The sequence below is a fragment of the Opisthocomus hoazin genome, chromosome 8, assembly GCF_030867145.1.
Source record: "Opisthocomus hoazin isolate bOpiHoa1 chromosome 8, bOpiHoa1.hap1, whole genome shotgun sequence".
Taxonomy (NCBI): Eukaryota; Metazoa; Chordata; class Aves; order Opisthocomiformes; family Opisthocomidae; genus Opisthocomus; species Opisthocomus hoazin.
Window position 1 is genome coordinate 19,956,847 of NC_134421.1, and position 26,546 is coordinate 19,983,392.

At 40.4% G+C, this 26,546-nt stretch overlaps 1 protein-coding gene across 8 annotated transcripts in view; it reads right to left on the reverse strand.

The window, feature by feature from the left end:
• Positions 1-26,546, reverse strand: part of ANO4 (anoctamin 4) — a 200,359-nt gene that overhangs the window by 119,817 nt on the left and 53,996 nt on the right. For 5 of the 8 annotated variants that reach the window (XM_075427639.1, XM_075427642.1, XM_075427635.1 and 2 more), the window contains exons 2-3: positions 17,101-17,307; positions 509-619 (exon numbers count right to left, since the gene is read on the reverse strand). In XM_075427639.1, coding sequence (XP_075283754.1) covers positions 509-619; positions 17,101-17,170 — 181 coding nt within the window. In that variant the 5' untranslated portion in view covers positions 17,171-17,307. Of the gene's footprint in view, positions 1-508; positions 620-17,100; positions 17,308-18,777; positions 18,831-26,546 lie in introns of those variants that run through there. The other 3 variants (XM_075427641.1, XM_075427640.1, XM_075427636.1) reach the window with 2 other exon arrangements.

A 26,546-nucleotide genomic window follows, 5' to 3' on the forward strand; every position in this document is an offset into this window, starting at 1 on the left:
CACGTGAAAAGAGATGGTTTCATACAGTATCTAAGATATGCAGGCCTTCAGCTGTTGTGACAAGTCTGTCACTTCTGATCCCAAAAATTACGAGCTGCAAAAATGTGAATATATCCCAATGCTTCAGAACAGCTGGAACTTCAAACCTATTCTTAGATCCCAGCCTGCAGCATCTGCATAACAGTATTAGTTCACACAGCCATTCAAGAGTGTAAAGAATGGATTAAAGTAATGGGAATCTTAATATTTCTGATTTCTTCTAGACAGGAAATACGTACCACTGGAATCCTTAGGTACATAATAATTCAAATCTTACTATGACTGCTCTGATAGTAAAAGATTTCTTACTGATCCTCAATAACCTGTTGAACTTTCTCACAGATTTTACTAATGCATACTCACTTATCACTCAGATCATCACTCTGTGTGTTCCTTCAGTTATAATATCAATGCATCTCAAATGATTCTTCTACCGCAAACTCGATTTTGCATCCAAGGAATAACTTACTTTCTTGTATTGCATTAAGAATTTCTGAAAAGTCCACATCTGTCTTCTGTATGTCTGGGTTTATCCATATTTGTGTTTCCAGATGGTTAACCTGCAAATCCTCTCTTCCTTCTGAAGAAATTGAAGAGATTGATGGGGTTTGTGACAGTGCAGTAGAAAAATCCAATGAAGGGTCTTTCAGATTAGGGAATACACACATCGAATAAAGCTACTTAATCTGTCTTCCCCTATCAGAACCAATTTTTCTTTAAAACAAGCAGCTTTAGATATAACACGGACTGATTTAAAGCTAAATACAATGAAACAACAACATTCTCTGCCATCAGCAATGATGCAGAGTCACCACCGGCAAGTCCCTTGTTCAGATCAACATGTACCACCACGCCTGAGCATCGCTTCACTATACCATCTACAAAGCTAACTCCGAAATGTGAAAACAGACAAGAGGCATTGCTACAAATGACACAGCACTACAGGAACAACCAGGCTAAAACAAAACACACGAACACACAAAGGACAAATTAAGTCACAACACAGAAAACAACCACTAGGACAACAAGAGCATGGACAGCATGTTTCAGCCACAGGACACCATACATTCTTGCATGCTGTGGTCGAGGAAGCACTCCAGTACTGCAGTCCATTTCAAAGGAGGTCACACTGGTATGCAGTTGTTGCTGTTCAAAATCACTGCAGAATAAAAACGTAGGCTAGAGGGTCACAGTTTGAAACCTATTTGCGCATGTAAATAGACACAAGATTTGCCTGTTTCAGTGTTCTTTCAACATGAGCGAAGAAAGGAGGACATTTTGAAAACACACTCTTCCCATGCAGAAAAAGGTAACTCCACATCAAGAGTAGACAGGAAAAGGTACTGGGCAAATGGGCTTAAACTGCTGGCTGCACAGTGCTCCGATACAGCCAGGGAAAAGGAGGGAGCTACCGGGTATACGGCTGTTTTTATTTTAAAGAGTGGCAGCAAAATCTGACCTTTCACAAAGGCATCTGTTAGAAGTGATGCTCCTGAGTAACTAATACACAGACTTAGTAGAGAGCTGCAGTGGTCACGGAGGTACCTGAGAAAGCACTTCAGAACAAAAGGTCATGGTGGAAGAAGAAACCTTCAGGTGATTTAGTCCATTACCATGCCTTCACCAGAGGCTATCACTCTTGCTTTTGATGGAAGCATTTTGCTTTCTTCTGCAGTCTGCCTATAACAAGCTGGTCCAGTTTTGAATTTCCTCCTAGCCCATTGTATCTTCCTGCTCCCTCGTCAAATAACTATCTCACCACTGCCTTGATGAGAGCTACGAGTTATACCCCCGGGCACAAAATTACTCACCCCTATTTTAAAGACACTTCTTCCCTTTTTCAAAATACAAGTCTCAATATCGGTACACATATATCAGCTTCAGCATTTTTTATTTCCCAGTGCCAAAATATCATAAATTCAAACCATCTCATGCTTGCCCCAGCATATTCTTTTATTCCACAGCAAAGACTCACTGTTAACATCAGAGACAGCTCTGTGTGTAGATTCGTGTACAGTGATCTGTTATAGCAGCAGCAGGAGTCAGCATTTAATGATGTAGAACAAAGAGAATTTCTTAAGTAAGACAGCTGATTATTCATATAATAGAACCTAGGGAAATCTGCAGATGGCCTCAGAGGTGGGAGACTGGGATTTGCCCCAGAAGAGAATTCTGGGGATAAAGCAAAAATACTGCAGCTGCTGGAAAAGACGTATAAGCAATGGGATGGAGGTAGAGAAGTAATGGACACCAATTCAGTTAAGGGGCCTTGCAAGTGACACTCAGTTCTTTGTTAAATACTCAGCTACCACTATTAACATATACAATTACATATTTGCATCCTCAAATCCCACCAGTCTTTCTTCTCCATTTCAGCCTTAGTAGAGCAAAATAACAATACTGACAAATATAAAATACCCCCTCCTCCACAAAGCCTTCCATCTTTGTTACACCCAAATCACTGCTCCTCAGGACACTCGAAGGCAGCAGGATCCCTGCAGCACCTCCAACAGATCTGAACTAATTAGACTGGAGACAGACTAAGTGACAGACAGCCAGCAATGGCTGTTCCTAAGTGCTGATATCAGATGGAGTATCTAACCACAGGCCTGTTCATAAAATGAAGATGTTGCAGAATGTATATATTCCATTGCAAAGTCACTTTTTAGTTAATGAAAAACACTGTCTAGAAAGTGGTCTGAGAATGTCCAGTCTAAACCTAACTGTTGTTCAGCCTATGAAGCCAAGACAAGTTTTGTTACATTCAAATCTCCTCTCCTGTATTTGACCCATTTGCTGTACAGAGAGCTTCCAGCAATCCACAAAAACAACAGTCTGGTATGATGCTCTGGTTCACAGTAGCCTTAATATCTGGCATCTCTGCACAACTGTCAGATCAATAATATCATCCAGTCTGATTTCACTCAAAACTGTAGTCATATTCTATCCGTCATTTGAGATTTAATACATGGCTAATCACAAACTTGCCTTCATCAACACAGGGAAAAAAAGAAATCCATCTGCCGATAGTATAGCTTCTAAGTAAGTCATTACAGGAACATTCTCTTGTCCCATAATCTTTGTGGTGTCAATAAGCAGACCTGAATCAGGGCACATTTGCTTTGACCTCTTCCCTGTCTCTCATCACCCACTTCTCAGGAGCGAGTGTTGCATTTTTTTAGCTGAAACAACCCCTATGTGATGGGTCGTGGACAGGCCAACTTAATGATTGCTAATTTGTTGGCGGTCAGAGGTTTTAGCCCAGCAGCTCTTTGGAAAAGGCCACAGTGTTCTTTCCCACGTCTGAAAGAGATTTATTTTTTTATCTTACTACAGATCTCCAGTACAACAAATCAAGATAGTAACAGGTGTCACAGTGGTTACCGAGGGATCACTAGCCTGGCTTTAGCATTTCCTTCTTACTTTAGCAGCTGCTGATTTATGCTTTAACAGTGACAGGTCCCAATGAGTAAACTCTAAGCAATACTGTCTGGAAGGTGAGGAGGGGAAGACTCTCTCTCCATAGAAAGATGAGAAATAAACAAACACAAATGAAAGTGAAGTAAATATTAGCTTTATAAAATTTTATGTGATTTTCAACGAAAGATCAGTCTGAGATTTTTTTCTCAGCTTATTGAGATGCTTTAGTTCAAACGAAGTCATATTTTAAATTAGCTCATGGCAGTCACTCTGATTTACTCATTAATGCATAAAGTAGTGCATAAAATAGCATACTTTTTTCTTTATTTGTTTTGAAGGGTCTCTACTAATCAGGTTAGGAAAACAAATGAGATTTGTAAAAAGGCATTTTAGAGTCTGAATGAGATGACTTGTTCTAAATCAGAATTTTAACATACTTCTAAATATTAAAATGTTCATTTGTATCAGATAAGCAAATTATGTAGCAAGGTTGTGAATATGGTACCAATGTTAAACAAGCCAGTGAGAGAGATTTTGCATCTGCTTGAAATTAAGAACATACTCAGGTGCTTTGCTGGAAGAGGGCCTTGTTACATGTATCCAGTAACCAGTCAATTACCACAAGCAGCTTTTTAGACATGAGCTCCACAAGCAGAAGTCTGTTTTCTTGTAAACACCTGGAGCCAGATTTGGAAAGCCTGCATGTTTTTACACACACACTGTGATATGCAAATCATATTTGCAGATGTATACCCTCACACTGTAGTCTGCAACTGAGCATGAGCACTTGGATGCACAGAAAAACGCACATTTTTTTCAGTATCTGGCACCAAAGTAAAGAATATTAAATGAAGTTGATGGAACAAGTGCTGCTCTTTCTCAATGCACAACAAAGTGCTCATATTTACTCCATGTTTTCAAACGGAGGTGTGAGAACAGAGCTGATCTTTGAAATTCACTGAGGCAGCCAGGGCTTCTCGAAGAGCTTTACCACTTAGGTTCTGCTCAATGGTTGGAACAGAAATACTTAACTCGGTTTCTTTCTGAAATCACAGCCTCTCTTCTTTGCCCTCCCTCATTTCCAGTCAACTCAGCAAATGCAAACAAATGTTTTGCCTACAGCTCTAGAAGTTTTTGTAGAGAAATATTTACAGCTTCAAAGGATCTTTCTGAAAAGGCAGCTAGCCAGCAACTTCTCTCAGTATAGTGAGCTGATTTTCAATTTATTTTTTTTTTTAATCATTTTGGCAGCAAGAATGTACTTTCTCAATGGTTGAACTTCAGCATGGAAATGAAATACGAGCAGCAAATAATTAGTATGCCACGTGGGTAGATGGTCCTGTCACAGGGTCGTCTACCTCTAACTGGACGATATTTAGCAAGAGCAAATATAATTCTAATATGAGCAGTTTTGTTTTGTTACGTTCAGTACTGACTGTAGTTTCCACAGAGAAGTTGCTCCTTCTCACCAGAGCCTCTTCTTTAAAGTAACCCAAAAGCTGCTGTGCATGGTGCCCTTTTCACTAAAGGCAACCCCAGGTCAACATGGGGTGAAGGATCACCCTCGCACAGATACATTCTCTACTGGCTTCTTACTGTGAGTGCTAGACAGGTCATCTACAGCAAAAGCACAGTTTCAAATGGAAATTTCTTACAGCATTATCTATACAGGTTAGTCAGAGCTATACACATATGTGAAATCAATAGCTTTACTGATCTCTGTTCTGGCATTATCTTTTCTGTGACAGGAATGAAACAAAGCATACACCACAGTGGGTCTTCCCAGCATCCATCCCAAGACTGTACTTGACAATGCACCTTAATGCATGAAAAACATATTGTTTCAATTACTGCATCAGAAAAAAAGAAGCTATTCTCCAAGTCACAGGATATATGCAAACATATAGCAAGATAAAGTTGGCCTGGAAGCAGTGGCTCAGAGATAGCTGATTATGTATTATTAGGTGGAAGGCTGGCATTTCTCACAGCAAGTCTTTAAAAGAGACCTGCTTTTGCTACATCAGTCAGCGATTGTTTTTGGTAAGGAATCCTATAACATATTCCATTTTGTTCCTCACCAACCAGCAAAGTATTGCAATATTCATGAATGAAGTATAACTCCTTCAGTGTTTGTTTTCCTCTTGAACATATATGAAAAAATGCAGTATCAGCATTTTTCAAGAGCTATTTTTTCCCTCCCCACAGGGATGTAAGAACAAGAATCTTTGGAAATGTCAGAAGCTCTTTTGGGAGGTCAGGTTAACACTGGTGATCTGCAAGCTGCCAGTGCACAGGGCAGTAATACTGGTGAGTCATGCTCACCTTTTCTGCTCCAGTCCTTGCCCACCACATGAACTCTGCACTAACTCATTGAGGCCTTGACCCCAGATGAGCCACTGCACACCAGCAAGGTGGCTGCAGATACACCCATACAAAAAGGCAGTTCCATCGCACCTGCACAGTTTCTCATCAAAAGCCTCACTTAAGTCAGGGCAAAAGCTGAATGTCTTCTTTCATAAGTATCTTCTCAGGACATGGTGCAGAAACATATCCTGTATCCTGCCTCGAGCTGCCCCTTCTGCACACAGCAGAAAATGGCTCAGTTTCAACCTGCAACTCTTTGGCCTACCAGTCCAGCACTCTACTCTTTTTCTGGAACAAGACCATTACCCAGAAGCTTTCCTTCTGTCCTTGCTCCTTACCAGCATCACTAAGCTTCCTCTACCTTACAACTTCAGCACAATTTCAGATTGCTACAAGGAGTGGGGGATGATGAGTTCTCTTTTTCTTTCATTTTGATGTTTGTTTCCAGTCTTGAGTTCCTTTTGAAGATGGCAGTGGGGAGAAGGACAGGAAAAGTCATGTGTTTAGTTCTCTGTTTTGGAGAACTTGTTGTCATATCTGTCTAGTTAAGACAGTGCATCACATCAGGATAAGACCAGCTGTCTGCCATATCTGCAGTAGCTTCTGTGTGGTGTGGCAGTGCTGGCACATATTTACCTGTAGTGAAGGGAGTATCTTAAAGGCCCCAGTTTTCCCTTATTTGAGGTACTTACTTCCACCTGTGTAGGTCACAGGATTTGCCACCATCTATCTACAAAGCACATCTGCAGTTTCAGAAGAGTAATAAATAATAGGTAATGATAGACGTTGAAAGAGAGGCCTTTAAAGACTTCTGATTTAAGTCAAAGCACTCCATCATAACAGCATTAGTACACAACGTGTTTTCAAGACTGAAAAAACTGGGTACTCTGTGGAAATATTCACAGACCTTTGAAAAACCTCTGACCTGGTAGATTGCCAAATATGACTATCCATATGTAGGGACTTGGATCTAAGTCTTGATAGTCTTCACTGGTTCACCAATTACCTTTAAAAAAGAGTATACTCTGTCACTATTCAGCATAGCTAATTACATCTTCTACTATGCAAAAAGTGCTATTTGTCTTAATGGTTTTCTCATGGATTATAGATAAAATAATGTGTCTGCATGTTAGCATCTGGGAATCAAAAGCTCAATGTAAAAGCACAAAAATTCCATGTTAGTTCTAACAATACTTTCAAAGTTATTGGAATAAATACGTAGGGCTACTTCATTTTCCATAGGAAAGTCCAATGAATGTTAGGGGAAAAAAAAAGAAAATCAAAACCTGTATCATTCTGTTTAGCATGAAGAACCTATCCCATAACTCTCTCTGTGCATGGTCATGTCAAGGGTATGGTAATAACAATACTGGAATTATTTTTGAAAGGCAATTTAAAACTAGTTTCCCTTAGTAATGCAATACACTGTAAGGCATGACATATGTCTAATTATGTTAATAGCAACTCTTTTCTTATCTTCCAGAAGCAGCAGTAGTGAAGGGGATATTTCTAAACACCTAATATCAATAACTTATCACAGACTAAGGTATTTTGAAGACTTATGGTCTCCGTTCTCCCCTCCTGGCTGGCATCAGACACAGAGAAGCCCTCTCAGCCAATTAACTACAGAGAAGTGGGGAATCCTACATTCAGCGCTTGTTCTCTGTCTCATGCTGTGCGCAGTGTATGCCTTTTCGACAGACAACCACAGACAAAATGGATGGATAGCCCTTGATGCAAAGCCACGCCTTGAAAATCTCCTCTACTGCCAAAATAGCCCAAACACCAGGCTATGGGGACAGGGTCCTGCTAGACCTCAATTCTTGCATTTCTAAATTGGTCACTGCCCAGAATGAATTGTGGGCATGGGGACAGTCAAACCCACCAACACTGTGCTCTTCTCATCAAGAGGGAGGCATCTCTTAAGCAGTGAATTCAAACAGGACAACAGCTGAGGAGAGCTGATAATCCCCATCTCCCACATGGACAAGCACCCAAACCATTGGACTGCTGTGTAGAAGGACACAACCTCTTTCTTCTTCATTTCCCATGTATGCTCAAAGGATACCTCAATGTTCTGAGAGTCAAAAGGACTCAAATGTCCACACAGGAGCCCCAAGCACAGCATATCACATATTCCTATGCCTAATATTTGCAATTGCCTTGCTCTACGTGGCCCTTGTGCAGACCCTTACACAATCAGTAACGGGACAGTGTTGCACAGCGAGCCTTTGGAACTACCCTCTAGAAACACTTCTCTTCACGGATAATACAAAGAGACAAGGCACCAAAGTGTGTGCTCTCCTACTGGGAACTAAGCTATCTTTTTCAGGTGCTACACTGCTGGGACAGGAATCCACAGGAGACAGCCTGAAAATGGCACAAAGCCACTGTGTATAACTAAGCAGAGACATTTATGCACAGTTGCAGGTGCAAATGAGAATCTAGAAAGATGTCTGAGATCTAAATGGACTGAACAATTCAGCCCATTTCCTTTTACTCTCTTTAATATAAAAATGATAGTAGGAACGATTGTGTTTTAGTTCTGCCTCTTTCCTCTTACACCATGAGTGCACATACAAAACCATAGCTAGCAAAGATCACCATTGCATATATTAAAACATTTGCCTCTGTTTGATAACCTATGAATGATAAATCCCTTAGCTACCATTTACCTTTAACAATATCAAGACTTGTCAGCAGGCAACCTGTGAAGAGTACATGGAGAAAACATTGCTGAATAAACTCTTTACCGCAAAAACCGTGCCCAGTTCTCAAGTCAGCAGTTTACTGATGAGATAAACAGATCTAACAGATAACTTCAGGACACCAAATATTTACTCCATTATAATACGGGACATCAAGACGGCTTTTACAAGATATCTGATGTCTCTTCCAGGTAGATTTTAATGTAATAATCAATTATACAGACTCACATTATGCCATAGCCTGTTGCTGCCTTCACAGTCTAAACACATCTTGGTCATTTACTCCCACAGAAAGTACCAGCAGCTAGACCATTTTGGGAACTTCAGTTGTCCTGAGATCACTGAGGAATGAACATAGCATAGGAATATGAAAATGGCTATCCTAAAGACAGGATAGCAGAACAGAGGTCTATTCAGTGCAGGATCCTATTTCTGACAGCAGATGTTTAGGCAAAGGGAATACAGACAGGGCAAGCACGTACAGTCTATCCTCAGTCTGTCCCTTTCATCTTGCAGAGATTTAGAGATACCTGGAGTGGAAGGTTTCATCTAGGTGATAATGATTAATGGCTATCAATGCATCTTTGGTCCACAAATCTGTTCCTTTTATACTCACTGTCCCATGTGATCTAACCAGCAGCCATCACATTCCTCCCTCCCCCTTTTACTTGACTTGTGAGCTAGTGGGCCTGCTCCTCAGCGACAGTGCCATTGTAACCCTTAACATCCAGGCTAGGGTCCATGAAGCCCAGAAATTCGCTGTCACCACGAAGCCTTTCTTACTTCAGTGTCAGCCAGCAGCTATCATGCTGACCCTACGAAATATGCCTTCCTGCACAGAAACTAAGGGTGCAGCAGTGAACCCCTACTTAGTCTATCATAGGGAGAGGGTGTGGTTCCAGCCTATCAGTCTGGGTGTGTGGAGACCTAATTAGGGAAAAGTTAAGATAAAGATCACCATTCCGCTACAAATTGGAGCTGAAGAATGGAGGCAATATTTCTATACTGATTGTGTAAAAATACTCTTTCTCAGATTTTTAACTTGTCTTTGAGAGTACTGCACAAGCAGCAGGAATGCTGCCCTTAATAGTGGTGCAGCTGGCCTTTCTTATAAAGCCCTGCAACCTATTCTAATTACCAAGACCTGCTAAGGATAAATAGAGAACTTTGCTATTAAAATGCATGGATTAGTTTTGGGCTGTTCACACAGGATACCTATCCAAAATACATTATTTTCAGTAATTGGTATTAAACAGAGCCTCCTTTGGAAGTAGTAGGAGAACATTTGAATGGCAAGGGTCATCATTTCAAGGCATTCTGGCAGCACAAAGGGCCTTGAAAGTATGTGCCATTTTGATGACCCTTAAAAACCTTCCAATCTCATGAAAGTGTGAGTCACTTCTTTATGCCATCAGTCTAACAGGTGCTGAGTTCTTTTCCCATGCTAGGTAAGTTCGTAAAGCACGGTGTAAGTAAAGTACTAAACTGCAGTAGTATCTCCTTTTTTCTATTTGAAGTACCCTGAATTCTATCAGTAATGAAGACCTCAAAAATGCATACACTTTGTGCTCCATTGGGCCTCTGAAGCGTAGCTCGGGACAGAACTGCATACCCCAAGGACATGACTAGCAAATACTGTGCCTCTGGGAAGTTATCCAGCATGCAGAGAACACCTCTGCTTTCCGGAGACATCCAGCCACTCACGGCACAGGGAAGAGCGGTGGTCTGCACAACCCGAAGGCAGTTCTCTTCTGGAACAAGGAACAGATCAAAAATGATGCCACCTTTGCTTCGCTGCTGCCCTTATGCCTGCCGTAAGCTGTGATGTTGAGTTCTATGCAATTCTTTCAGGCTTTTTTGGCACCACAATGCATTGCACTGCTTGGAATTTCTAGTGGGTTCTGATGCCAAGATGCACTTCTCTGTATCATATCTACCCACCCAAGGAGCAAGACAACCCCCCCCCTTTTTTTTTTTAAAGAAAGATTTGCCTTCATTTTGAGATTCCAGAATGAACCAGCAGGCTTGTTGTTAGGAAAGAGTTCTTGCTATCTTTTGGACTGGAACAAACCTTTTGTGGAAATCAGTAATGTCGTGCAGCCCTGTTACAGTCAAATCCCTTTTCTGATCTTAAAAGCATTTCTGCCAAAATAGAAGCTAGTTTGTTCCATCTTTTGACAGTCTACCTGCAAGAATCTTTCTTTGGAATATATGAAACATATTTTACATTAGAAATAGTCTTACATCATACTAAGCCCCCTTTAAGCAAGAACTATAGGGCTAAGAAAAAGCCACTTTTTTCAGTCAAGCATTACAGGAACATAATAACTGATTATTCAAAGCCTTTCTCATTGCTTCTTGAATGATAAGCTATTTTTATAATAAAATGGGGTCATCACTTTCTCAGAAACATTGCAAAATTTTATATGTATTGTCTACTTTCTTCAGCAAAAGCTAGACCACTCAAGAACTTTCTTAATTGTTTTAGACAATTATGGTACACTGGTCTCAGGGCATTATAGCCTTGCCTTGGCACCAGTGATATTGCCCTTTTGGTACCAAGCCTCATCTGGCTGCCTGTTCCTATTTTGGACAAGTTTCACCTTGAGAAGAAACTCTCTGAGCGTGGAACGATCGAGAACATACACAGAGACTGTCAGTGTGCAGCCTTCAGGAGGCAACCACATGTTGCAAACTAACAATAGCAGTGGGAGTTGAAATATGAGGGTGAGCTGTACTGATTTTGAAGTAACCATACATAATTGATTGCAAGAGTGGATGAAAGATCACTTTACAATAGGAAACAGGAGGCTGATCAAAGTAGGAAGGGAAAAAAAAAAGAAGTCTTTGAAAAGAGATGAGTTTAAAAATACATTCTCCCTGGAGAAGTAGAATACCCTCAAAGCCACCACTTAAAATTATTAATATTATTTTAGAAGCCCCTTACTGAGGGCATGCACAGGTCCCAGGTAGGATCAGTACTTGTGTGTGTCACATGCAACATGCAGCACAAAATGCTAGAGGGATGCAATTTTTGCCTGAGTTCAATATTTTCAAATTAAACAAAATAACATTAAAAAAATGTACTTTATCCTCTAGCTTTTTTTTCTTACATGCGGTTTGTAAAACCATTCTCCAAACTGCTAGAACGAACATTTTAGGAGACTTTAGCTTAGGAACAAGAATTTTCAAAGAAGTAGCTTTTGCCCTAGAAAAGTAAAGTGCTGAATGAAATGGGTTGAATGACTAAGCAAAGTGATAGAAGATTTCTGGCTCTGCATCATCTGCTAGCTAGTTCAGCTCTTAAATTCAAAGTACTGCATAATCACCATGTGACGACCTGTCACTCAACCCAGTGACAAAGAGTCCTCATTGTAATTGAAGCAAACTGTTCTTCTCCTTAGGAGCTTTGCAGAGGCTCCAGAGCACGAACAGTGAGGAGAATGAACTGTCTCTGTGTTCAGTGGGGATGTATTTCCAGCTCACGCCTGAGGTACAGACATGGGAGAAATTTTGTTCGGTGCATCGAACTTGCATTGTATTGAACACATGCTGTAGATAAAGTGAAAAGTTAGGTATGCAGGCTGGTTTCTTTGACATTAGTGTCCCTCCTGCATAGGGACATTTCTTGTAAACATATTTTTTTTTTGTAATATGAAAATTAGCTTAATGAAGGGAACATTAAACTTTTTTTGAGATCTGTTTGCTTTTTCCATGCTTCGTTCCACATAGGAGGAAGTTCTATATACACCCAGCAGAAGGTGTACTGAAAGAGACTGCTCCCCTAATAACGTTAGACAAGTAAGATAACAGCACTACTGTCAATGTGAATTCAAATCTTTATGTGAGTTTACACCAGCCATTCCCACACCACGCATGCATTTGCTGCCAAGAAATATTTGCATGACAAAGCTTTCTGGCAGAATTATTTGCAGGAGCTTATTCTTTTAGTCTGAGAGAGATGTATGCCACATGTCCTGCCAGTCAGCAAAGAAAAGAGAATGTGATTTAACCAACAAATCACATCTAACTAATACAGATCTTCTAAAGACCATTCACAACCAAATGTGAATGCTGACAAGCATGTGCACATCTTGTGATGAGAAAAGGATATCTTTTGCACAGTAAATTATCATTTTTGAAGGACTCAGATCCAGTTTCCTTGATGATTCAAAGTTCATTAAATTGTGACTAAGCTCATTAAACACACATTTTCTTTTTTGCTTCAATTTTGATTGCCACAATTTCAAGAACCATGCATTTTTCCCTGCCTCTTAGGCCAGTTTTCTGTTGGCTAACACCACTAGCTCTTCTTTCTTATTTTCACACCAAATAACTACAGGCATCAATAAAAATGTTAGTTTGATGAGAAATAAAAAAGAGAATCCAAAAGTTAAAAAAGCATGCCTAAGGCAAACACATCTTCCTCTAACATTTATAACATATCTATCAGGTACTATTTGTCATAAAAGGCAAGAGATTGCCAAAAAAAGATTCTCACTGAATTCCAAAGACTCCACTAGACTTCCATCAGAATGCCAGAAACCAATCCTTTCAGGAGATGTTTCCTTGCCATTGAACATAAAGTTCTTCCAAATATCATGTATATGACTATATCATTTCAGGTGGCAAGGAATCTCCATTCCAAAATGTACCATTCTTTGGCTTTGAAGGAGAACAGTAAACTATTGAAAGAAGAAGTTTCTGGAATATTTTTACGTCTTTACTGGATTGAAGACTCTTTATGTAACTTCTTTACTAAATTCTGAAAATAAATTATTTCAAAGACAATCCTTCCTGTTTGATGTGTAGATTGCCTGTAGATCTAATTTGTACAAGTGCTATAAATTAATATTTACATTATTGTATATATGCTTTTATATAAACCTCAAAACACATTAAGGATTAACCAGACACACCTTTACAGGAAGCACAGAGAAAGAAAATCTTGTCGGGGAACCTTTGAATCCCTGTTATTACATAATGGGTAACAATTGTTAGCAAGCGTTGCAAGTAGGGAAGACCTAAGAAGATTCCAGAGTTTCATACATTGAAAGAATTCACTTTACTGCTGCTTAGACTTACTAAATGAGGCAATTTTTCCACAGACAGCAAATTTAAGGACTCCTAGAGAAACTAGATTTGACAAGTTCTGCAGAGTCTGAGAATAAAGGAATTTGTCACCAGTAGGAAGAAGTAAGGTAACATTGCCCTGATTTGGAATAAACAGTATCAAAGGAAAGAGCAGGCAGAAACCCAGAAACTAAAGTCTTGCTTACTCTGTAGCAAAGGTGCAAAGCCATCAGAAGTGAGGCAAGCATTTTTTTTTGTTTCCAAATTTGCCTAATCCTGACATTGAGAGAATGGACTGGAAAGACAGTTTAACCTCCTGTAGGCTTGTTCAGTACTTGGCTCTGCTGCTCTTACAGACAACCTAAACGCTCATTACCATTGCTTCCAAAATAAGCCTGCTGTGTGCAACACAGACACATGGAACATAAGCTGTCTTCAGGAGCGTTGTAACAATTTATACCAGTCAAATGTTTGCCTGAAGTGCTTTGAACCCTGTGGTTCAGGAGCCCAGGACACTGTTACCCACAATATACAACTTCTCGTGTAACTGGGACACGGTAACTGAAGGTTTATGCTGTCCTTCCATGGTTCTGAAAGGAATGTATGTTTACCTCAATGTCATTGCATCTAGATTTACCATCTGCTTGCTTTACTTGTCTTTGGTTTTCTGCTTTCTAAGAGGAATGTTCCTCATACAGGTGCACCTGCAGAGGTATCCGGAGTCTTCACCATTAATAGTAATTTTCTTCCACTGATTTCTCTATTTTCCTCTGTGTTTTGTTTCAGATACTTGATACCTTCTGATCTGCTTAAAATCAGAGCTCAGAAGTTGTAGTTCTGCTTGTGGCTGAGCAGTACTTCTTTGTAAGCTTGCACAAGACAATATTTTTAAAATTCAGTCAAAGGAAACAGCTGTCAGTTAAAAAAAATTTATGATAAATACTAAAAGGTGTCATTCTGGAAAGAAGAAAAGTGGCCAAGGGAAACAAAGTGGTACGCACAAAACAGAAGTGGTGTGCTGTTAGAGGGAAAAAATACTCTCATGTGTAACTCTGTCATTTTATCAAGAATCTTTTCCTTTCCATAGTTCTGGTCTCTCTGATAAGAACTAGAAATGCCACTTTAAGTCCTCAGAATACCTTTCTGTACAACCTATTATGCTAGACTTCATGTTGGGAGTATTTGTTATCTGGATAAAGGAAATTTCAGACTGAATATAGTGTATACTACTCCAACAGTGAGACCTACTTGACTGGGACAACAGCACTGCAATAGAAGGAAGAACCCAAATTGTATGAGCTATTTAAAATTAGACTGAACTAAAACCTGAGGAATTTACTGTATGCAATACCAGGAGGATAGCTGGGAAAATGGTGGTGTGAGATCTGTTACCTGAGTAATTAACACACGTCAAACATTTTCTCTCTAAAATACCAAACTGTTTATAACGTACAGCCTTAGATAAGATATTGCCATTTGTCAACTAGTGTATTAGGCTAATTATTTATGAAGCTGCAGCTGTTAATTTGTGGCTAAGAAGCTGCAGCTGTTAATTTGTGGCTAAGAATGAATAACATATGGTTTTAGGTTTAAACTAAAATTTTCTCTTAGGAGTGCTATTTATTACTATTTCTGCCTGCCCATAATCTTTCTTAGACTTCACTTACACACAGCTCAAATGGTTGTAATTTAACCTGCACACAGAGACACATTTAGTGTTCTTATTTAGAATTAAAATGTCAGACCCAAATCATAAAAATATTATTTCATTCCAGATGAAAAAATGACACTAAGTTGTTTAAGAAAGGACTCCTGTCATACAACATGTTTATAAAAATCTGAAGACTTTAAGGCTCTGGGTACTGATAATTCCTCTTAACTTCAGTGAAGCTCATAATACTAAATGCCTCCTTGAACCAAGCTGCCAAGCATGTTCTCTGTAGGTCATAGATGCTGTTATTGTCTAAAGAGCAGAATATGGTAGACAAACTAATCATGTATGACTGTACTGAGAGCTAAATTCCTCAGAGAGTCATCATACAAATGATGCTCACTAATGAGCTCCATTTTATGAAACCTCTGGGGTCTACCTAGAAAGAGATTTTTTTCTCAATCTGAAGCCAGCATATATTGCTTACACATTATTTAGTATTAAAGCACAGGACATATGTATCAACACACACGTGTAGAATATGTAGCAGCTCAAAATCAAAATAGTTATTGTGCATGTTCAAGACACTTTTTTCAGAAACTGTGATGTAGGTGTTTTTTTGTCAATCTTTTAACATGCTGCAGTCATGACCACATCTTTAGCATCTGCGGTAGTAATTTCTGTATTTCAAAGAAAAAACATAGAAGCTGAAAAAATAGAAGGACAAACAAGTGAACAGAGGAACTGAAATAAACAAAGCATATGGTTATGAGTCACTGTAAATTCTTAATTAATCTATTTTACAAAGATTATGATGACTAAATAGTATGGATATGTGAAACTCATTTGAGTAGACCTGCATAGCAACCCACAATAAATAATCTAAATTTTCAAATTCTAGAAAAATTAAGACATTTACTAGATCTGCAAGGTAATGGAAGCACGCTAGGGTTTTGCAGACAGAACTGTCTGTCTCACACAAATAGACTCTGCCCTGCAGGACCCAAGTACCTGCATACAGGGAGCATTATGCCCTTTCCTGGGCAGCAACACTGGAAGATTACTGAGACCCTTTGATATAGAAGCTACAAAACTGACTTCACGCGCAGCCTTAATTTGATCTACTCAGGGAAGAAATTTGGAATTTGATTTTCGCTGTGAAGAATGACTGAGCATGGACAGCACAAATGTACTCTCCTGTTATAAGAAAAGATACTTCTAAAATAGCTCTGGCAATTAACATAACAAGGAATGAACTCATGATATCAATTAGAATTTGATGGTTCCTAGGAGATTTGGCTTTCTTTTAAAAGGTTTCATTTTGTTAACCAGTTAACGTATATTGTAAAATCTTCTACAGATCTAGAGATTTGCTTTACATTCCAGCAGCAAGACTTTGATCTATGCCCTGGATTGTGCCTTTGTTCAAAATTAACATATGTGTCAATTACTGATTTCCTCGGCCGATGCCTGTAGCCTCTAGAGCATTGCTATTAGTTCAGGGCTTATGAAAATTAGATGTATGTAAGGGAAGCAGTATTAAAAAACAATAGCCCCAAGTGCTCTCTGCATTAACATTTTGGATACCACTACATGTTGTATGTTGTTTTTATGATTAACTTATTTTTTTATTTCCTGCTTTCAGCTGTCCCAACTGTTGTTACCCCCTACAATCTACAACTGACAAAAACATACCAAATGTAGACAAAACATCAATTGACAGCTGTGACAGTTAATAGATTGATCTCCATATAAGCATATGATGCTATCAATACCAGCTTCACAACATCATGGCACATCACACAAGAAATAGAACTGAAAAGAGTGTGAAGCCTAATCTGTTACCTGGCTGATGGGTTTTTACTTTTCCACCAGTAACTGCTGAAATACTAGATCCAGAAGACGAGGCTTCCATTTTTATTGACCTTCTGACTTGTGGGAGTGAAGGATGCCCAACCACAGGCGGACGCTGTGACACTGGGTAGCTTGCTGCAGTTCTCCTCTGACAGATTTGCGCACGTTTTTCAGCCCCATGAATAGATAAACTTATACCTGACAGGAATAAGAATTAGTACTGTTAGATACAAGACACCAGCACTGAATAACTAAAATATAAAAATTTCCATGATTTAGAATGTAACAGCCTTCTTGAAGAAAAAAAAAAGCCTATAAAAACATGAATTTTCTATGAAAATAAAAAACATTAACATCTTTGTTTCTGTGCTGCAGACATCAGAGTCAGCCACACTAATAGATATTTAAATTAATACACAGTCATGGTTTACTGCATTATTGGCCTGCAGGAGTAATTATCTTCCATTCCTCAAAAAAACCCACACAGCTCACACAGGACAATATTAATGAGGTAACTGCCACAGAGTTTAAGTGACAGTTTTCTGACTGATGCACTAGAACTTGGCAATAATGTTTTCTTTTCTTCTGAGGATTCACAATTGTTATGACATCTCATCATATGAAAAAGATGCTACACTTCAGGTGGCAACTAGCTTTTAAGGAAAAAATAAAGGTCTATTTTGAGGAAAACAGTAAGGCTACAAGCAACAATAACATGACCTTAAGCTCGAAAAGCAATTCCACTTTCACCAGTCCTGTGAAACATTACCTACAACACTGGAAATTATCTTTCACACCAAACATTCTCAAATTTGTCACACAACCAATTTTTAAATAGAAATTGTGATGAAAAATAGGCTTTACTTTTCCAAAGAGAAAAACAAAGTTGAAATGTCCTATATATTGTACAGTCTTAGAAAGAAATACTGTCTTACAGTAAAAAATGCTGATTCTGACTTCCTTATGTTCTCATTGAGGCAATTGCTCCAACTTCATTTCAATTACTCTCAGCATATAGTGCTGAAAACCTTTTGACAATGTCTTTTGGGCAACAAAGCTGAATGATAATTCTACGCTACTGTTTTACTTTAAATTTAATTGTGACTCTTACTGCTTTTATCCACAACCATGCTTTGTTTTAAAAAACAAATGAAAAACCCTAACCAGATATAAACGTGCAAACAGAAGCAGATGGAAAAGCAGACCCTTAAAACTGGAAATGTGGATATTATAAGCACACTGTAAGCTGCAGTCACTCAAAATGATTAGACATCATTGATTAGATTGCTCATCTTTGTTAAAGGGTTCCCTCACTGAAATGCCCAAGAATGTCTTAATGACTCTGATCCTTCAGTTCCACTGAAAGTCAAAGTTACGTGAACCTCCAGGTCACAGAAGAGGTTTTGAATGCCTGAAATCTTAATACACTTTGATCCATAATATACTACCAAGGTGAAGAAAGCTGCCACTTCCGTAGGCAAACTGTAAAAACAGAGGGGTTGCACAAGTGGGGAAACGCTGTGCAAATTCTTCTCATTTAAGATGGCTTTGCACATTCAGAATCAAAGCTGCCCGCTCACTACTGGACTTTGCTGCACTTCCCCAGAGCTGGTTTCCTGCAGGAAGGGTGAAGGGACAAGGACCCTCCTGCAGCAACTGCTCACGTACCTCCCGGTTACAGGGCTAATGTAACTGCTGTCGGTTTCAAAAGAGTGTTGGAATCATATCTTCTTTAGCATAGACAGCAAATCCCAGTCACTTTCTTCAGTTGATTCATCTGGGAAAGGCAATGTAATAATCCTCATAAGCAGAATGACACTGGGCACAGCTGGAAAACACATTTCTGTGACCGTGTTAGCCAACTAGCTTAGCCATAAGGGCTTCAATCGGTGAGAAGGTAAGCGCCAGCAGTAAAATGAGCTCTTTACTACCTGTGTAGTCACTAGAAGCTTGTGATGCTTGAAATACTGTGCAATTATGCCTAAGGTATTAAAAAATTAACCATATTTGTTTCCTTTTAGTATCACCACTGGTTGTCGTATCATTTAAAACAACCATCCCTCTGAAGCTTACAACAGAGTCAGTAAGTTATTCCACCAACACTAAACATGAACCCGGCATAGGCACATACTTACTAGCTGGAACTCAGTAAGACTGTGCATTCATTTGGTCATTAAATGAATGATCTATTTTAGGAACTGATTCCAAACATAAACTGACTACTACATTTCTCTGAGGTTCAAGTAAATTGCTTCTTTGCGTTATGAAAATGGTCTATAAACTGTCGTGCAGCTGTTACTCAGCTTCCTAAACTATTTGTGCAGCACTTTTTTTACACACCAAAATAAAGGACACTGCAGCCAGATCATTACTCCCAAGGACTGCAAAATTTGCTCATTGATCACATCCAAAATTACGTTCAATCAACAATTTGACTCTGGTTATATGTTACCTTTTGTTTCTTCCACTAAAGAATGGTGCTATAAAATGATAACACCAAACTAAATGAGGAATAATGTGCCAGCGTTATTGAAAATTTTACAGATTATTCTTTGGACATATTTAAAATTTAAGTGCTTAAAAACTCATAGTTTACCCCAATGGTGTGACAACAATATATTCAATATATTTGGGAGCTCTTCACCCTACTCTCCTCGCCACAGTAGTTATTTTCTCCACATAAAACATTCTGTTGACTAGAAGACTGAATTTCTATTATTTTCATGAGGACCAGGTAAAGAATAAAGATGCAAGTGTCCTTGCTTAATTACCATTTCAGATTTTTCCAGAGAGAGAAGGGTTCTTGCTTTTCTATGTACATTTCTTTTGTTAAAATAGAAGTCAATGTCTGCAAAAATGTAGGACAGTAATATTACAGTAAGCTGTGTTATGACCTTGCTTTCATGCGGGCGAAAGTCCTTTTAAAAGACATATTGGCAGTTGAAAATACATTCTCAGATAACATGAAGAAAAGCAGAGACAAGGGGAGGCAGAATCAGAAGTAAAAACCTATTTGGAATAGCACACGTAGCTTACAGGAGATGAAAACCTGGTGAACTATTGGCACTAAGCAGACTCTAGAGTAAACTCCCCCTATTCTTCCTGCAAATAACCCCTGCTACTGCTGAATCGTGGGGTCTGGGAGTCAGAGATGTGAGAAAACAGTGCAGAGATCTCTGAAGAGTAGATGTTAAAGTAGACATCGATTACTTTTTGAACCGTGACAATTCCCACACAAGGCATCAAGAAAAAAAGACAAGATCTCCAGCAGTACACTGCAGACTGCACCTTCAGTTAATGATGTTTGCTGCAGTTTTTCTCCTGCCTTCAGGCTTGGCCATATAGTCGCTGACATCAAAACCTCAGTGCAGTTGCACACCTGGCTATGCTGCCTCTGGCTGCGCCTGTCTGTGCAGCATGGTCATTTCTAAGTGAGCTTGGCAGCCTTGGTAGCTGGATTTGAGCATAATGGCATGCTCTGACAGGTGGTATAGACACTACAAAACCCAGGAGCTTCTTCTGCCTCTCCCTCTGGCTTAATATAATGGATCATGAGCACCATTTCAAGCCAGGGCTGCAGGGCAGAGGCAAGTGAAAGGTTTACATGATGGCCAGTAGCCACAGCCTACTGTTCACTTTGGAGGACTAGCTTCTGGACAAGGCTTAGTCACCTGCACCTGGCTGGCTGCAAACCAAGTGTTTAAGAGTGGGAAGTGGAAGTTCAATGTTTTGAAGCTGGATGCGATTGAAGCCTTCAAGTACTCTCTGTATCGCTCAGCTCTTTTCCTTTCCAGCATGCAGCAAAATTCCTTCTCTGTTTTTTCATATCTTCACACGCCTTCCCCTTCTTTACTTATATATCTGTCTTTTTTTTCTCATACAAACCTCTAGCCTCCATGAGGAGCTGCTCCTCTTGCTGCCCCTTTGTTCTCCTCTGATGCTGCTGTTTGAGGTTGCAGGTTTATGTAAGAGAAACACCTTCACTCCCTTCCCACCAACACATCTCAGCCGTGCAGTTTGCCAACAAGGAAGCGCAGCCTCTATCCTGCACCAGGCTAACTTTTATTGCTCCCATCTATGTCTTTTTATTATAAATTTTTCCAAAGCAGCATTTCTTTTACATTGAGCATATTTTTGCCTCTTATAAAGTGGTATGCTTATGATACTAAAGAATTTATAATGCTCCACATAAAACCTGCATATGAGAACATTAAAAGTGGAGTATTAAAGTACTTCCAAGTCAAGAAGCAATAAAATCAAACATGAAGAGGAAAAGGAAGGGAGAAATTATTAAAAGTAGAAAACACTGCAGTGTGCCTGCATGCAAAGTTTTCTGTGATGGTGATATTTATTTTGTTGGCTGATCAGATGCTACAGTGATGAACGACCCCATCCTGCACTACTCGGAAGTCACACTGCCAAGGCATCTGCTGGGGCATCTGCTTTGGTCATGTCTTAGCCCTGCCTAGCAGGTGTTGCACACCACACACCTCTGCAGAGCATTCACGCACTACTCAACTGAGCGCGGCGCATTGGCTCTGGTACTGGTGGAGATGGCTCTAGCACCAGAACTGGGGTCAGCAAGGCTCTGTATCCAAATTACACCATGCCAGGACTAAGACACCTCTCCACTTGTGGAGGCACTGCCCTGTAGCAACTGTCAGGTTTGGGTCTGCCCCAGTTCTGTTCCACCCTGTACCACTTTGGGGTACAGGCATATATTTATAGATGCCTTCCTGACGTATCTGTCTCTAGCCAGAGATAACATGAACATGAATAAGCAATAATAATGCAATACAGAGTTACAAAGCTGTACAAACAATCCTTTAGCTAACAGTGCTTAATTACCCTCAAATGCCCTGACCGGCTTTGTGGACCTTCTCTGGGATAACAAACTGCTGCTGGCAGGTGCAGTAAGCCCTTTTGTTTTGGTATCAGAGCGTCAGTGCTCATGTTGCAAACAAATTACTCCAGCTATCTCTCTTTTTTTATGTGCGTCTTTTTTTTCCTGTTTCAGCCCTATGCGGAGGCCTTAGGAGCAGATTGAGGTAGACGCTTTCTTTAAAGCCCTTTTTACAGCAGAGCAAGTGCAGGGGAGCACAGAGCAAGAATTGAGGAAGAAAATCTCAGCTGCAATGCCTTGCAGGGCCACAAGAAGTAAAGCAGCCCTGGGAAGTCTGCAGTCTTCAAGGCAAAAATAAGCAAGGTCATATGGAAGCACTTTGGAAGCGTGGGCAGAGAGTGGAAAATGTGGCTTTAAGGCACGGTATATAAATGGGCAAACTACATATTTAGTTCCTTTTAACTTTTACACCCAGGAAAGGAGACAGCGAGCCAATTCATCCACCTTAAAAAGCTAAGCACCCTTTCCTCACCTTGTGCAAATTGCCACATTTCCCATTAAAGTCAATGATGCTCTGCAGACAGCTTTAGCTTTTACACATTTTGAAGCTAGCATTGATAAGGGGGAGCTCAGAAAGGGCACACAGCACACAGTTTCTCATGCAAACCCAGTTTCATCTGAGACTTGGCAGAAACAGCAATGCTTGATGTCATAATAGACTCTTCTGCTTTCGCTGAATCCTAGGTGGAAATGAATGAGCACGAGTGAAAAATTCACCTGCTGCACTCTGTACACATGCCTCAAAGCATAGCCTACACAGTTCCTTTTTTTCCCCACCCTATGCCCTAGTTAGATACCAGATACATCCAGAAAAGCATGGCTATCTTTCTCTGCGTCTTGGGGAAATACATTACAACAGCATTAGGATTCCCACATTACATCAAATCATTTTTCAGAAGTTTAAATATCACCCCTCTAACACAACATCAAGTCCGCTGCCATTGGTAGCAAATGATTCATGAAATCACATCTAAGCCCAGACTATGCTTCAAGTATAGCTTTGAAAATGTTTAAACACTTCTGACTACATCAGATGTAAAAAAACTCCCACAACTACAAACCTTTAAATGAGCAAACAGAAAAGCTACTGGTTACAGAACTTCCCCGGAACTAGAGCGGCTGGAGAGAAAGACTAACACTATGCATCTTGACAAGTTACACGTGTTTCGTTTTATCGGGCTTTGCATCGTCTTCCCCCTCGCTCTCTCCCAAATATTGGAGAGATGACAGGATTTTCAAGACCCATAGTGGTTTCGGAAACTATTCCCTAAATGTTACTTTTTTTCCTCATTTTCTATCAAAAATTTTGTCGATCTGGCTTCTGAATTTACATAAATATTTAGCATATATAATTTTCCACAGAAAGAAACAACAGAATTTAAATATACAGCCTGTGAATCTCTTTGTCTTAAACATGTAATTCCTGAAGTTTTGTATTGAAAGAGATCATGAATGACCAGTTCCCTTGATCTCCTTATTCCACTCATGATACTACTGAGCTCTATGACATGCCCTCTCTGTTGTTTCTATTCCTAAGTTTAGTAGACCTGGTTTACACTGTTGCTCCTCATCAATAAGCTGTTGTATACCTCTAATCATCCCTGGTCACTCCTTCTCTGTTCCTTTCCTTTTTCAAGAAATGAAGACCAGGAACGCACATTAAGAAAGGTTCAAGAAGTACCACCAGAAACGGCCATCATGTTCAGGCTGTGCCTTCAACAAGGATTTACAGAGCAGCACAATGGCATTTCTGATTTTGTTCTTTCCCTTGTAATTTAATTTGCCCCAAGACACTCGTAGACAGACTCTGCCTCCCTGTCGTATTTGCCAGCTCTTCAGGCATATTTCTAGTGAATCATGGATCTCCCTCCTAACCCACACGGCTCGAGGGTCCCTGTGTCAAGCAAAGGCTGTAAGAAACAGCACTGAATTATTTCTCTCATTTGTATGTTGCACCTTTTTCCACTTCAGTTGCTTTCTAGGTCTCATGTTTTTCACTTCTGTAAGAGCATCACTGTAACAGCCCTTTTGTATCAGCAAAACAAATCTCCACAAAGGTATGTTCCTTGTTACTGCATTTTTTTTTTTCAGTTACCCTCCTTCAACAGGAGGAGGGTAGCATCATCCAGAAAAGAACAGAATCATGGAATGGTCGGGGTTGGAAGGGACCTCTGTGGGTCATCTAGTCCAACCCCCCTGCCGAAGCAGGGTCACCTACAGTAGGCTGCACAGGACCTTGTCCAGGCGGGTCTTGAATATCTCCAGAGAAGGAGACTCCACAACCTCCCTGGGCAGCCTCAGAGGGAAGAAGTTCTTCCTCATGTTCAGACGGAACTTCCTATGCTTTAGCTTGTGCCCATGCCTGCCAGTTACTGGTGGTGTTAGGATGTGCATTGTGATCTGCGATCAAAGGCATGTCTGAACCAGAACCAGGACTCAGTGAAGAAGGGTTTATGCACTTTATCTGCACTGATTTAGAAACAAACAGTTAAAGAGCCACAGACTCCAGGGGGACACAGGTTTACACTTGCAAATGTGCTTTAGGCCAGAATAGCTTATTCTCCCCTACAAAAGTGGCTACATTACCTGTGGTATAACTGCATCCAGAGCCAGTGTTAATATAAGTCTGTCAAAGTCCTAATGACTAAAAAAATCATGCTTACCTTAGGCCCACCATCAAAGGTTTTTATAGTCCCAAAGGTGGTTTATTAAATTACAACACGTTAGCATTCAACAGTGATTATCTAGCTTGACTGAAAAACTCCCATAGTGCTCAGAGAGATGTAAGATGACCACCTGAAGTCATGAAAATGTCTTGGAGAGAGTCATAATTGTTCTACTTTAATGGTGTACATGACAGACTGGAAAACCACTTGTATTCCGTAGGCATGAGTAAAAAGAAAAACTTAGCTCTTTTTGGTTGCTGTTGACATATTGGTGATTGCCATGGGCATGCTGCAGGACCATGGTACCAAATGCAAGGTGCTGCCTATGTAAGTCGTACGAGCCCAGGTGAATAAATGGAACTTTTTTCCCCTAAGATGCCCAATTTGATTAGAAGTCTTGTTCTTTTATTTCTGTCGAGTAATTCATTACTTAGCTGCTCTCTACAAAAAGAAAACACACTGTATAGCGCATACATTTTCCAGGCTACTCAGATAAATGCCTAACTATTGCGTGTAAAACACGCCTCCCTTCCATTCGCCCACTATGCTGCTATCAGTGTTAGTTGTCACCATCCCAGCTGATCGAATTCTTACTAGGGTTGCCTGCGTTTTTGTTGTTGTGTTTATTACTTTTCTCTTTTAGTTTGTTTTAGTATCTGCTTTGATTTACTTTGTTGTTACAACTGTTTTAATAGCATTCGGACCACATGCATTCTGAATAGTAATTTTGAAAAAAATTTTTTCTTCTTTTAGAATCATAGAATGGTTTGGGTTGGAAGAGACCTTAAAGATCATATAGTTCCAACCTCCCTGCCATGGGCAGTGACGCTTTCCACTACACCAGGTTGCTCAAACCTCCGTCCAGCCTGGCCTTGAATACTCCCAGGGAGGGGGCATCCACAACTTCTCCGAGCAATCTCCTCCAGTGCCTCACTGCCCTCAGAGTAAAGATTTACTTCCTTATATCTAATCTAAATCTACCCTCTTTCAGGTTAAATCCATTACCGCTTGTCCTATCACTGCATGCCCTTGTGAAAAGTCCCTCTCCAGCTTTCTTACAGGCCCTTTCAGGTACTGGAAGGCCACAATATGGTCTCCCTGGAGCCTGCTCTTCTCCAGGCTGAACAGTCCCAAATCTCTCAGCCTGTCCTCATACGAGAGGTGCTCCAGCCCTTTGATCATTTTTGTGTCCCTGCTCTGGACCCGCTCCAACAGGTCCGTGTCTTTCCTGTGCTGAGAGCTCCAGAGCTGGACGCAGGACTCCAGGTGGGGTCTCACAAGAGCGGAGTAGAGGGGTAGAATCCCCTCCCTTGACCTGCTGGCCACTCTGCTTTTGATGCAGCCCAGGATACGGTTGTCCTTTCTGGGCTGCGAGCCCACATTGCTGGGTCATGTGGAGCTTCTCATCAACCAACACCCCCAAGCCCTTCTCCTCAGGGCTGCTCTCAATCCATTCTCTGCCCAGCCTGTATTTGTGCTTGGGATTGCCCCAACCCATGTGCAGGACCTTGCACTTGGCCTTGTTGAACTTCATGAGGGTCACAGGCCCAACTCTAAAGCCTGTCAAGGCCCTCTGGATGGCATCCCTTCCATCCAGCGTGTCAACTGCACCACACCCCTTGGTGTCATTGGTAAACTTGCCGAGGGTGCACGCCATCCCACTGTCCATGTCGCCGACAAAGATGTCAAACAGCACCAGTCCCAAAACTGACCCCTGAGGAATGCCACTTGTCACTGGTCTCCACTTGGGCATCAAACCGTTGATTGAAACTCTTTGTGTGTTACTGTCCAGCTAATTCCTTATCCACTGAGTGCTCCATCCAACAAATCCATGTCTCTCCAATTTAGAGACAAGGATGTCAAATGCT